This window comes from Leptonychotes weddellii, chromosome 3 (genome assembly GCF_054177405.1).
Source record: "Leptonychotes weddellii isolate Sample4059 chromosome 3, ASM5417740v2, whole genome shotgun sequence".
NCBI classification, from domain to species: domain Eukaryota; kingdom Metazoa; phylum Chordata; class Mammalia; order Carnivora; family Phocidae; genus Leptonychotes; species Leptonychotes weddellii.
Window position 1 is genome coordinate 46,741,918 of NC_138371.1, and position 14,548 is coordinate 46,756,465.

At 36.5% G+C, this 14,548-nt stretch overlaps 1 protein-coding gene across 2 annotated transcripts in view; it reads right to left on the minus strand.

Annotated features, from left to right (window-relative positions):
* Positions 1-13,052, minus strand: part of PPP1R1C (protein phosphatase 1 regulatory inhibitor subunit 1C) — a 113,204-nt gene extending 100,152 nt beyond the window's left edge. For both annotated transcript variants that reach the window (XM_081814039.1, XM_006726933.3), the window contains exons 1-2: positions 12,672-13,052; positions 10,937-10,997 (exon numbers count right to left, since the gene is read on the minus strand). In XM_081814039.1, the coding sequence (XP_081670165.1) occupies positions 10,937-10,997; positions 12,672-12,752 (142 nt within the window). In that variant the 5' untranslated portion in view covers positions 12,753-13,052. The remainder of the gene's footprint in view (positions 1-10,936; positions 10,998-12,671) is intronic.
* Positions 13,053-14,548: the final 1,496 nt, after the last annotated feature.

Genomic DNA, 14,548 nt, shown 5'->3' on the forward strand with positions numbered 1-14,548 from the left:
CAAGTGGGCAGTGCTTAGGATCCATGAAGGGAAAGTGGATAATCCTTAGAGTACTTTGGAAAGCAAATCCAGCCTGAGTCTGTCCTGCTTGATCTGAAATTCCTGCACATATGGAAAAGTTATTTTCAGTAGGAAGGTACCTATGGCAAATGAGCAAGTTTCCTGTATTCAGTTTTAGAGCCCTCAGCCAAAAATCAAGGAGGCAATAGAAAAGAAATTATAAAGCAGTAATATTAACCATAATCTAACATAATTATTTTCATTTTTCTCTCTTTCTTTCCTTTAACTAAATCTCAACTTTAGTACAGTTATCAACAATTTAGGTAATATAGATTAATAGACAATGGAGGAAATAACTGACTTATTTAAAGCAAGAAATAGGAATGATGTGAGGATTATGATTAAATATATGAGCTCCTCATGAGAGGACCTCATGTGCCTTATCATAGCTAATTAAGAGCTTGGACAGGTAAATTATAGGATATAAATTACAGCTTTTAACATATCAATTATGAAAAAGTAAAGTTGCCCTAGTCAATCACCAATTATTTAATTAAGTCTGCCAAAGTCTCTCACACAAGCCAGAGTGGAGAAAAAACAAATCTACCATCAATAGTGTTGCTAGCATACATTATCTCACTTGATTCCAGCAGCACAACCAGTGTTGGAGTTACCATGATCTGTACTTCATGGAATTGGAAACTAAGACAGCGATTCCCAGTCATGCCATGTTCACTGATATTAACATTAGGGCTCAACTGTATACAAACCACCTCCCAGTTTTAAAGTCATGGAAAAGCAGTTTGGAGGTTACTGCTTCTACTACTACTGATTTTGGAATAAAGCAATAAATGTCCCAGAAGAAAGAGGGAGGAAGGGAGGGAGGAAACAAATTTTCTAGCTTTTCTTATTTTACACAGTACTTTTTCCTCAGCATTATTGCCAAGGTCAAACTGTAATTGTATTCTAACCCGACTTGTCAATATATCCCCCTCTGATGATGCAGATTTTGGCAATTTATTTCACAAATTAGCTTTGTTAGGCACTGTAATTGTCACTATATCAAATTACTCCGAGTGATACAAAGTTGTTGAGTTAAATTCAAAGATAATCTTCTACCCGCAACACAAGGAAGACTCACAGATTTGGATGTAACGTTTTCTAGCATGTGCCGGGGGCCGCTGAAATACTGGGGAAGACCTGAGGGGGACAGAGTATGGAGAAGACAGTGACAGCAAACAGACTGGGAAAGGGAGATGAATTCCCAGGTTTCAACTACTTTGCAGCTGGGACATTTGCTTCAGGACATTCCTCTCTCTACCTCAGGCTTTCACAGGTTCCTTCTGATCTCCAGGTATACTGCTTTTCTAGTGTCAGGGACAATGTGTTACATCTAGTAAAGTACTTGCAGTATAGAAGGTAAAGTATAGTAACAGTAACAACTTTGAAAGGTGCAACTTTAGGTCCCATGGAAACTTACCACTTGGGTGCACCCATTCCTCACAGTGTTTTTTCTTTCTTTCTTTCATAGTGGTTTTGTCTATTTGTTTCATCTGAAAGATTTGAATGGAGTTTGCATCCTCCATCACAATGTCCCACACAGAGCCTAGGTACTCATCATCTGTGTCTCCTGACTGAGCCCTTGGGGCATTTCAGTTAATCCCCTGGTAAATTCTGCTACCAGATTGTGTCTGGAATTGCTGGAACAGTGTCACATCACTACTTGGTTGAACTCAAGGGTAGAAAATGGTGGGAGAAGAGGAAAAAACGTCCCAAAGCTTGAAGCTTGTTCTGGAGCTATTCTAAAATAAAGAAACATGGAAATAACTCCTCTCGATTCATTACAGAACTTGACTAGATTTTTTATTAGAGGTTGTCAAGTACCACTAATTTACTGTTTGTCTTAAATACGGCTATGAACTAGAAACAATTAGAAAAAGCTGTTTGTAACTTTTTCAATCTTAAATTTGAAACTGAATGTGCCCTTAAACTCTCCGTAACAATCGACAATGGTGTGGTACTTGTATATTATTCTGAAGACACAAAAATGCACATCTTCTTATTCAAAGGACTCAGAATAGCTACTAATGAATATATTTTATATTTAGTGAAATATAGTAATGTTAAAAAAAGAAATGTGCATTTCAGAGCCACTTGAATCCAGCTTTCTCACTTAATGGGCCTGGGAGGATAAGCCACTTTCCTGGCATAAACTTTACAGGCAGTAAGCAGCCATCTGAAATCTATATCCAGACCTGAATGATTCCAGCGTCTCTACTCCTAAGTGCCATGTGCCTGCCACCCCAAAATAATAGTTGCCATTTATCAAGCACCTAGTCTTTGTACTGTACTTTATAGTACTATAATTGAATTCCCCAAAATGTAGACATTTCTATACTGAATTGAAATATATTTTATATTTTTGCCACATGCTGTTGATTCTACTCTCAATATACATGTATCAAATTATAAATGTCTCAAGTAGGTTTCTCCATGAGGGCAGAGATAGTGACTTATCTGTTTTATCTCCTAGAGCAGCTAACACTGTGTCCTAATCAGAGTAAGTACCCAAAAAGTTTGATGGATTGCCATTGGTTTGAGGATCTTTTTTTTTTTATCCATTTAAATTTAATAGCTCATGGGCATCTAACATCTACTCAACTCGATGCTCAGTCTACTAGTTTGAGTAGCTATATCTATTATACTAGTTTGGAATAAATAGTAAAATTTTAGTTCTGACCCAATCCTTAAAACTTAAAGCCCTAAGATCAAAATAAGTCATACAGATGCTTTATAGATTAATGAACATGTGAAATAAGTTCCTCTATGTCTTGGCCAGAATTAATCTTACCATGGTCTGAGCAGTTGGGATTTCTGTCATTTACAGTTGTATCCTGGTTCATGTAGACATATTATTCTCCACTATCTAAACCACATGTTCCTAGAGGATTTAGAATAAGGACTCAAAACATATTTTTGAATTGTATTGAATATATAAACCAAGAAATAGCTTTAAGAGTTGGAAGTGAGAAGACAGTATTGGAATAAAAATGCCAGACAATGATGAAACTAGTCAGAGAAAATTTTTGAGATTTAAGTGAGTTTCATGCTGCAATTTAAATAAGAGAAATTGGTGGAAAAGATGGAAACTGATTTACACAAATGAGCCTGTCTAGACTAAGCTTTAAGATCTGGCAAAAGAACTAAAAGAAGTAACCAAAAAAAGAAAGCTTAGCCAAAATATGGCACAGGGATAGTGTATGGAAGGAAGTGAAAACAAATGGAGTGGAAATAAATGTGAGCAATCACATGAATGTTTGATAGATATCTCTAAAAGATTTTTATACTTAATAATCCCATACTATTAGAATATGGATTTCATTTTTGGTCAAATACCAATCTGCTACAAAGATCTCTATTGCCTTTTGTAACTTTAAAGACATCAGTAGCTTGCCTTTTTCTTTTTTTAAGATTTTTTTATTGGGGCACCTGGGTGGTTTGGTCAGTTAAGCGTCTGCCTTCAGCCTGGGTCCTGATCCCAGGGTCCTGGGATCGAGTCCTGCATCGGGCTCCCTGCTCTATGGGGAATCTGCTTCTCCTTCTCCATCTCCCTCTGCAGCTCCCTCTGCTTCTGCTGTCTCACTCTCTCTCTCTCAAATAAATAAAAATATTTTTTAAAATAAATAAATAAATAAAAATAAAGATTTTATTTATTTGAGAGAGAGAGAGTAAGCGGCAAGGAGGAGCAGAGGGAGAGGGACAAGCAGACTCCATACTGAGCCCAACACAGGTCTCAGTCCCACAACCCTGAGATCATGACCTGAGCTGAAATCAAGAGTTGGAAGCTTAACTGACTGAACGACTCAGGCACCCCAGTAGCTTGCTTTTTTTAAAGAAAATTCTAAAGGACTCATATTTCATGGAAATTTTATTTGTAAGGAAGACACGCTTACAAATATCACAGTATAAGACACATAACAATTCCGTGATTGTGTATTCTTATCCTGATGAATTAGGAGATAGGATACATCTTCTCTCTTATCAAGAACCCCCATCTCTTGAGGACACTGACACTATCTGACACCATAGCCAGAATCGGAAAGGACCTGGGTCATCTTCTGATAAATATAAGTTTTAGGAGAACACCGCGTTTCTCAGCATGGGTATAATGATGCAGGGGGTCGCATGTCTTCAGGATCTACTTGGTTGCAGGCACTGTGCTAAGCATTTTCTCACACCTCAATATCCCCCTTACGAAAGGAGGAAACTGAGCCCATAGAGGTTAACTACACACTCAGTACTGGCAAAGCTGAAATTCAAACACACGTATTACTCCAAAGCCAGTGCTCTACCTGCTACCAATACTGTCTCTTCACATCACGCAAAAGTACCTCCGAGTTATTTTCACCTGCAATATCCCCCCACAAGTAGGCAAACAGAGAACAAGAAAAATGAAGTGAATTGACCCCTACTGTCATTCTGTCATATTTCACTAAGGTATTTCTGATTAAAATCAACACAAAAATAAGCAGTATATATTATTATTCAAAATGAGCAAAAGTAGTAATTTTGCTGAAATGAAGTAGAAATAAAACTATTTCATAGTTTTATGATTTGCCCTTTCATTTTTTCATTCATTTAATTTGAAGATTATGCTAGTTCCTTTGAATACTTACAGTATAGCAAACCTTGGCATTACTAAGAACTGGAACCTCGTCTTTGGCTCACAGTTAACATTCTGACTGAATGGGCTACTTGGCTGCCCAGATTGAGTATTTATGGGAAAATAAGTCAATCAGTTGTGCAGTACATGAATCTCTGAAAGTCACTGCGTCACTTGTCTTTAAATTATTCAGCATGGTTTGGCATTCAATAACTCATAGAAATAAATGCTGAGGAGAAGAAAAAGGCTTTTCTAAAAATTCCTTAGAAATTAATACCAGTTAACTCCTAAGTAATCTTCAAATATTGGACTTTTCTTTGTTTTATATTGCCATTAATAGTGAAAAGGCAAAATAAATGCTGAATAATCAGCAAGGATTGTGGATCAGAATGAATTACAACAACAGTTCCACAGAAGATAAGAAAACTGAAAATGAACCAAAACTGTATGGACTGTGAGTCCCTTACAGCTTTTTTTTGAGTACATTTGATTGGAGGTCCTTGGAGGTGACAGGCACCTCAGGTGTGGGGTTGATGATTTCCTACCTATCCTTAAGTTCCAGGAAAATCCTCGGTGTGATTCTTGGAGCTTGCACTCAAGGTGCCCATTGCCTTTTGACTGTAAATCATTCATTTGGTAAAACAGAAGATCTCCATGATAAGAGATTATGTGCATATGAATGTCCTAACACTGGAAATAAATCTCCACTTTAACTTTGTCGACCCTGCAAAACCTCCCTATCATCAGAAATTCCTGGAGCCCCTCTATTTTGAACAACTCAATCTCAGTCCAGCAATGTTCTCTAGCTATCATCCAATGTCTCAGGGTTATCAATCCAGAGCTTTAGTTAACTTAGTGTCAGAATCCTTTTTTTTTTTTTTTTAAAGATTTTATTTATTTATCTGACAGAGAGACAGCGAGAGAGGGAACACAAGCAGGGGGAGTGGGAGAGGGAGAAGCAGGCTTCCCGCCGAGCAGGGAGCCCGATGCGGGGCTCGATCCCATGACCCTGGGATCATGACCTGAGCCGAAGGCAGACACCTAACGACTGAGCCACCCAGGCGCCCCTAGTGTCAGAGTCCTAAAGTGCAAGCCCCATTTAGAAAGTCATATGCTACATCCAGAATGGACTGTGGCTTCTTTTTCAGTCTGTGGCGTCAAACAGCCCAATTAATTGGGAGACCCAATTCTCTCTACTGACTAGACTTACTATCTTACTATCTCAAGGTTGAACAGAGATAAGTGTGATATTTAATTCCTGTGTCTCATATTAATTAATTTTTAGGATCCTCACCTATTTGAGAAAATGCTTTGTTTTTATTCCTCATTTCTAAAAATGTTTAAAGCCAAAAGTGTCAGAGAGAAAGTCGATCTCCCCCAAATTCGGCTGTGATAGGAAGTTCAATAAATGGCCCCAGAAAACTATTTTACTTTGTATTTCTGGTCCCACTTTTTAAATGTACAGTAAACTTTTAAATGGCGCCCAAACTCTTGGGTACTTACCCAAACCTTCACTAAGCTCCAGGCCTCTTAAAGTTCACTCATGCATGATAGGCATCAGGTCCATTAAATTTAATTGTAACCATATTGTCTCTACTTAAAGTAAGTGGAAAACAATGAATGCCACAAACTTTACTATTCAGAAGACCTAGGTTAGCTTTTTACTGAAAGACCATGTCCAGCTCTGGGTTCCAAAGGCCAAGAGAAAAGGAAAATTTGGATAGAGTTCATTAAGGCCCTTATAGGGACTAGGAGTATTCAATTTAGAAAAGAAAATAATAAAGAATAATAATAAAGAATAGTAATAAAGAAAAATAATAAAGAAAATAATAAAGAATTATTTTTTGTATTTAAATAAAATAAACTTTTATTGAAGAGAGTAAATGAGTTATTTTAGAATAAAGTGGGGATATCACCCAAGTTTGATAAAACTATTTTCTAACATCTAAAATTATTGGATCTAGAATTGAAGAGTAGGGGTAATTATGGATTCTTCTTTGAGATATATGAAGTGGAGCAAGTCTCAGGGACTTGGGTTGATTTTTGTATCTTTCACAAAGATGTGTGGTTAAATTAGGTATTTTCTGAAGTTCTTTCCAATTCTAGATTTCTAATACTGGTAGCCAAATATACAGTCTTCTCATAAGTCTACTTAAAGACAAATAATGTTTAAATCTAGAAATTTGATGAAGTAAATTGCAAAAGTTGGCATTGCCATTTATTTCTAAATAGAGAGGATTTGTATGTATTTCTCTAAATAAAAATACAGAAACCAAAGCAGTTAGCTCCAGATTATGCAAGAGTAAAAGCGAACAGCACACAGTATAAGAATAGACAATACGGTATAGCCTCAGAGAGCTCATCATCAATAGGCCCTTAATCAGAAGATGAATTGAAAATACAGAAAAATAAGCAGTTTGCTACAAGGTCACTTAGACTGGTAGCCCCAGAAAATATTTGAAAAAGTTGAAATTAGGGGCATCTAGGTGGCTCAGTCGTTAAGCATCTGCCTTCGGCTCAGGTCATGGTCCCAGGGTCCTGGGATCGAGCCCCGCATCGGGCTCCCTGCTCTGCAGGAAGCCTGCTTCTCCCTCTCCCTCTGCTGCTCCCCCTGTTTGTGCTCTCTCTCCCTCTCTGTCTCTGTGTCAAATAAATAAAATCTTAAAAAAAAAAAAAAAAAAAGAAAAGAAAAAGTTAAAATTTGTCTTTGGTCCTTTTCTAACTTTACATGTCAGGCTTCAAGTCTCTTTTTACTGCCATCTGGCTCTTTAGAGTCATTCCTAGAAGCAAACACATTGTTTCTGCTCTCTCCACCATAAAGACACACCCATTGCTATTAAATTTTGGGGGGCATGATGACTTCAATTCAAAATTTTTAGTTCTGCTTCCCATTGTTTTAAGTTATGGTTGTTAACCTATGCCCAAGGGTGATATATCCTAAACAGGTTGTGTATCTCTTTCCATAGTGCTTCTGCTGCTGAGAATTCTGGGCCATTGGATGGAAGAGGACTGAGAGCACATTTTGCTGCCCTGAAATCCTACCAGTCAAATGCCTGCCTCATCTATATGTTTAGACCAGCATAGATCAACTAGCAAACAGTCTGGATGTACATGTTAACATCTTTCTATTCTGTTTCCCCTCTATCAAATACAAACAATGCATGTTTTTCTGAATCTAAAAGCAAATCAGTCTTTCAAATACTTCTATAACTGACTATTTCTGCAAACTCCAGGAAAGGTTAGAGGGAAGCTATGTTTAATTCATTTAACAGTGATTATAAGATACCTGTCTCATTAAATGAATTGGGAGGGTTTGTTAATTATGTCTCTATAATGGAAAATTTAATTTTCTTTGCTACATTAATTGGGAATAAGGAAAGATTTTCAGGGATTTGAATTTTAAGTAGCATTAATGACAGGTGATTCCAAGAACACTCACTTATTTTCTGGGAAATTTCAGTAAAATTGAAGAGATTTTTTTAGTTTACCAGGATTTAGAGCTGTACACAATTGTTATTTGTAAAGAATATATCGCTTTTTAGGGCTCGAAGAGACAATTGCTTAAATAAGGTCATTTAACACTTGAAGTTTTTGTTGTTGCTGTTACTTTGTTTTGTTTTGTAGAGAATGTTCAGGTAATATTTGGAAAAAAATTTTGGGTCAGTCAGAAATATTAAGTACAGATGAGATTATGAAAATTCTGTTCCTATGTTAACTTTTAAATATCACATGCAAAGGTTGTATTCCAGAACACATCAGCTAATGACACCTAACATTTGCTGCACTTTACAACTTTTAAGGGTGTTCACATTAATTCTTTCAATCATTGCAACAACCTTGTGAAGTAGAAAGGATGGACATTATCTCTACATTATAGATGAGAAAATAAAGCTTGGAGATGTTGTCCCTTACCCAACCAAGACCACATTGATAGTGAAGATTAGTATCTAGGTTTCATTTGGTTCAGTATGGTGTTTGTTCTTTTGTTGCTGTTTATTTGGTTTGTTTGGTTGGTTCTTATATTTATTTCTCCAGTAATCATGGTTATAGATCATTTTTACTGGGGAAGCTATGTAGTGTTTGGCTTTTTTGCTGCAGGAACCCAATGTTAGTCCAGAAATCTCTGGTTGTCATACACATTACTATGCACAGGCAAGGGCTAATCAGTCCCTTTTAAACTATTCTAGTTTCCAAAAAGAGGCTGAAGATGCAGGGAGATGACATTACTAAAATGACACAGTTCTCTATGAGATGCTGTTTGCATCTAAGTTCTTTCCAGTGGTGATTAAAAACAGAGAAGTATGGAGTCAATAAGGGAAATAGAACAATGCCATCTAGTGATTAGGAGGTCTGGTAAGAAAAAGATTTCTAGAGAAAATCTAAATTTGATTCACAGGGATACTTAAGTATAATTCCTAATCTACTAAATTTAGTGATCTAGACAAAAGATTTATTTAAGGTTCAGATTTGCTTGTCAATAGGGCCTGAAAGTCTAATCCCATTTACAGAGAATTCACTATGTAATGCAAACTGAAATTTGCAGGGCCAGCATCATGCAGTAGAAAATGCATGGGCTTTAGAATCAGACTTATCTGAGTTTGTCTGTATAATCTGTCACTTACAGTGGAGTAACTTCCACAAAAATTACTTCACCACTCTGATACTTATTTCCCTCATCTATAAATGGCACATATTTGGCTTTCAAAAAACATTAGTTACTATTTTGGGGGGCTTGAATGAGAGCCACAAGGGTCATTTACATAGCTCCACTATGTTCAAACAGTAATAATACCTGTAGCAGGACACTTAGAAATCAAGTTGGGCAACACCTTATAAGGTTGGCTTGGGGGAGGTAAATTCTAGGACATTGTAGAAAAGTTGCTGCTGTGAGCAAAGACAGTGATGGAAAATTGCTGTAAAATGACTTCCAATCTGAGAAGATTTTATTTTTCTATTTATTTATTTATTTATTTCTAGAGAAGGGGGCAGAGAGGGGCAGAGGGAGAAGAAGAGAGAGAATATTAAGCAGGCTCCACACCTAGCATGAAGCCCGCCACACGGCTCCATCTCACGACCCTGAGACTATGACCTGAGCCAAAATCAAGAGTCGGATGCTTAACCAACTGAGCCACCCAGGCGTCCCAGAAGATTTTAGTTTTATGTTTATTTGTAAATTGTAAATGCATACCATTTGCACTTCTTATTAAACCAAAATAAGTTAACATTTATTGAGATAATACATTTGAAAATGATTTTCAAATGCTATAGCACTTTAAAGAAATAGAAATAGAAACAAACCCTATTTTCATCAGGAATAAATTTGCTTTGGTTTCCCATCAGCTGAACACCTTCCTGGATTTAGACTCAATGATGAATATTCTATTAGAATTTTACTTTCTTATGTATGCTTCTCTAATTAGAAAGGAATTTGAAAAAAAAAAATCAAAGACTATTTTGCCTTGGTATTCTTAAAACAGATTATTCACTACAGCCTGTACTTAGACTTATTATGTTTCTGTTATTCAAACTCCTTTTGTCCACCCATATTGTTTAGACCTATAAAAAACCCAACACCAAGTCCTGCCTGTGTGCAAATTAATGCCATGACCTTTGCTGTCTTACTTGTATTTCTAGAAGCAGCACTTAAATGTGAGATAAAAATCACCTCCATTCAATAAGTAAATAATGTTTGTATATTGCAGATCACAGTCATTTATCAGGAATAAGACAGCTTTACTTTTTACAGGAAATGGAAAGTAAAACCACAACAAATGGATGCAACCCTTCAGAATGACTCTCAAATGGGCAGTACTGAAAATTGATATGATTACTTGTCAATTGCATTATTCAGACATGACATCAGCAACAAAGCTGTGGCCAGTGCTAGCTCATTGCCCACCCCATGACAAGCTTTCATAAATAAAAAACCTACTCTATAGAGATATAAGCATCTCTTAGACTGTAATTTGAGGTTTGGAACCTAATTCAACAACTTTCCACCATGCTCATTAATAAGCACTAAACCGGTCTCTATACAAACAAGAAACCATTTTGTAGCGTATCATCACCAATGTGTCATTCTAGAGGAAAAGCAGACTGTTGACTGAGACAGTTTCTATATTTCTGATGTTGTTTATGATCCATTTTTATAGACTAGCTTGTTAGATTAGGACTGACTGAAATCCTAAATTGAAACCTTTTGGCAATGACATACTCTCTGATGTTCTTCAAACAATTCTGTTCTATTAATGCAAAGACATCATGCTTCTTTACCTGGGGGATTATGTTCATTGAGAATCACAAGCGATGCTGGTGTAGGTCTTCTTTTTCTGATCTGTGAACAACAAAGGCCCAGCTAAGGTCAGTGAGAGTCAGACGCTGCCCCAGGTTACTCTACAGCTTGCAGAACTGTTCCATCCTCATCTTTTCCCAACATAAAAAAGCAAATTTCTGGAGAGCACACAGTAGGTGCTCACTATTTTGAATTATGGAAAGCCAGAGAGTAGAACTTTCAGGTATTAGTATCACCTTCTTTGACCAAAAAAGCTACCTTTCCACAGAAAAGAAATAGTTGTGTATAATCAAATGATGCCACTGAAATAATATGCAGCATAGGTACAAGGATGACTTGCTAGTTTTAATGGCTCTCTTGGAGCCCCATAATGATGATGCTTTCAAGATCCATTATCCTTATTTCTAAACAGGTTAAGAGAAGCTCAGAAAACTTAAAATTTCTAGCAGGTTAAATTTAACAGCCTGAGTTCTTAATTTCACTTAATATTATAAGGTTGTCTTATTTTCTAGTAACATATTTAGGACAAATAAAGAATGAGTATGGATTTTAGGAGAGTAATTCATTTAAAACCAGTAGGTTTGATGTGGGGTTTTTTTCTTATTTTAAGAGTTACAGGAGCATATTATGATTAGACTTTCTAAAGTGTTCTTGATTTCTTAAATATATAGGTAAATTCTTAAAATATATGTCTGTAGGATAGAGGATAAAATTTACCAATGACATTTTGTCTAGGACAGAACCAATGTTCCATTCAATATAGATATATGAAGTTCAAGGTTATATTTATCTGGCCTGAGTCTGGGAGGATCTATTTCAGATTATCAAAACATCCTAGAAAGTTATGAGTCTCAGATTCAGTAAGTATTTTTAAGACTTTGTGTAAAATATTTGGAAAAGGATTCAATGATAATTGAGGTTGTAAGAAATTAATGAATTAGATTGATGACCCCATAAATTTTTTCTGCTTTTGCCTCCCCACTGTTGTAATTTTACCACAAATGGTCTTTTAAGGGGTTTCATTGCATCAGGAGTCTAAATAAATCTGAATATGAAAGGTGATACAGATATAAACCAATTTTACATGAAAGAGAGACAGAAATAGAGATATATAGGTATATTAGACATAGAAAAGGAATCCAGGAAATGTTTAATACTATTTTAATATCTGAATAAAATGTCTTTTAAATTATACATACCACCTACAAATCCTATCTATCATATATTACACATACTTATAATTACTGCTTTGAATATATGATGAAAAACATTAAAAAAATATTAACCCTATAATCTGAAATTATTTCAAAGTTTAATGCTTTCATTGTTAAATGAATCTTTTTTATTTTATAAATAATGAAATAAAAGGTTGCTAATTCTGAGAATTATTTAAGGTTTCTCTAAATGTTGAACTTGCTAATTTAGTAAGCAAAAGCAAACAGATTTTTGGATCCAAATCTGAATCACTAATATAACCATTTTTTTTCTCTAACGGGTGCAATTTTTTATCACATGAAATGCTACATTTTAGTCAATAGGTCACCCAATGCAACTCAAATACAAGTGCCATATGGAAACCAACTTATTTCTTATTCACATATCCTGGGAAGTCACCAAGTTAGGCAAATTCAAGAGGTAGAGAAGCTTTCAATTAATAAGAATGTATGTCTGTATTACTTTATATACAGGAACTGGTCCCCACCCAATTCCACCTACCTGCTCTGCTGCTTCAGGTGCAATCTGACTCTGGAATAAAGGCACAGCAAATTGTATCTTTTTGGGACTGTTGGGCTCCATGATAATGACGAGAATTAGTCAGAGACTGGAAGGGCTCAGAAAGACTAACCCCAGGTGGTGTCTGGGATGTGTTTCCTCAGGCACACTCCACCCAGCCACACAGGGCACTTTGTAATAAATAGCTGTAATTCCAGAGCGAGCAAGTGAAGATGCCGAGGTCTGAGTAAATCCCTTCTTCAACTCCACAGTGATGCCTGGCTTGTCTGTTCCCCCACCAATCTCTTAGAACGTCTCAGCACAATACAGAAAGAAACAATAAGCTAATTGTTTGCTTCTTCACTAATACACATGCCAGGCATTCACTCAGCAGCTAATTGAAAATGCAATGCTTGCCTTGAAGGACCCGCTGCCCTGGGATTTGAAAGAAAGGCTCTATCCACTGTACATTACTAACCGGCTGCTCAAAAGTGCAATGTAAGCTCCCTCTGAGTATTGCAGGGATGGGCCATTCATTATTGATGAACATAAAGCAGGAAGTTTTTAGAGTTGGGGGCAGGGTTTGGGTATGAAATAATTTCATTTCTCTTGTAGCAACTTGTAAGTCAGACACCTTTGCCATTTCACATTCAGGCACCAAATTGATGAATGGCCGCAGAAGGTAAGCCACAACCAATAATATCAGCTATATTTCTGCTGCGAGATCTAGTTAGGTAAGACTGACCATGGGAAGCAGAGCATCTGTGGTGTAGTAATACGGACACCGCTGCCCCGGACTGAGCAGATTTTAGTTCAAGTTGCATCTCTACCATTAACAAGCTCTGTGTCCTCAAGCAAATCTCAGACTGTGTCTAGGCCCCCATACCTTCATCAGAAAAACAATGGGAGATTGGACTCGGTGACCTTTAAGCTGTGTTCTGTTCCAGCATTCTATAATTGTAGTTCACAGTTTTCATTAGAGTGGAAAGTATTGGACAGCTAAATTTAGCAAACAGCTTGAAAGTCACTGCTGCTGTAATGACCTCTATTTCATTTCCTGGTGGAGCCAGTTATATCCTCTGATTTGGAAGAATACAGAAGTGACTAGAAAACATTAGTGAAACTTAATGATATCCAACATTGCGGCTTATTGTCAATAGTAGGGATATACATACAGTAAAGGACTTGGGAAAAAAAAAAAGCATAAAAGGGGTTATCTCCAGAATGCTGGAGGATGCTGGTCATATTGGCTAGTGGTGAAGGTAGAGGGAGAGAGTGACCTGATCTCCACATCTGTTAAAATCTAAGGGGAGGCAACAGCAGAGCTAAAATGGCCTTCCTGTATTCAGCTCCTTTTGTGAAGGAAGCCTGAAAATGAAGCTGTTTAATGGGAGAAAGAACTTGAGTGCTCTACTTTCTTATTTGAAAGACTTTATTTGAAGAATACTAGGTTTTTGATACATTTTTGGATTTATAGAATATATTTAGGTACTGAATATTATTCCAGGTATTTACAAATGAGGTTTTCTTTATTTTGTTTAAATTCTGAGTCCGTACCAGGAATCCATCTTAATGATTTAAGTATGCAATATTCTGTTGAAAGAATATGGAAAGTAATATGCATTATTCAAGTAGTTTTCTATACCCACTAGGGGAAAAAACAAATGAAGATGTGGATGTGGATGTGAAAACACTTTCAGCTGGAGAATAGTGCTGACGAGCAAGACATCTTGAGATGTGCTCATCCTTGTAGTGTTGAAGGGAAACTTATAAATTACGTTTTGCGTAACAGTTTACAAAAGTCCCAGCATGAATCCTGAATCAATATCATTAATGTAGTAATTTTTCTGAATATTTCTTCAAATTATACAAAAGGAAAA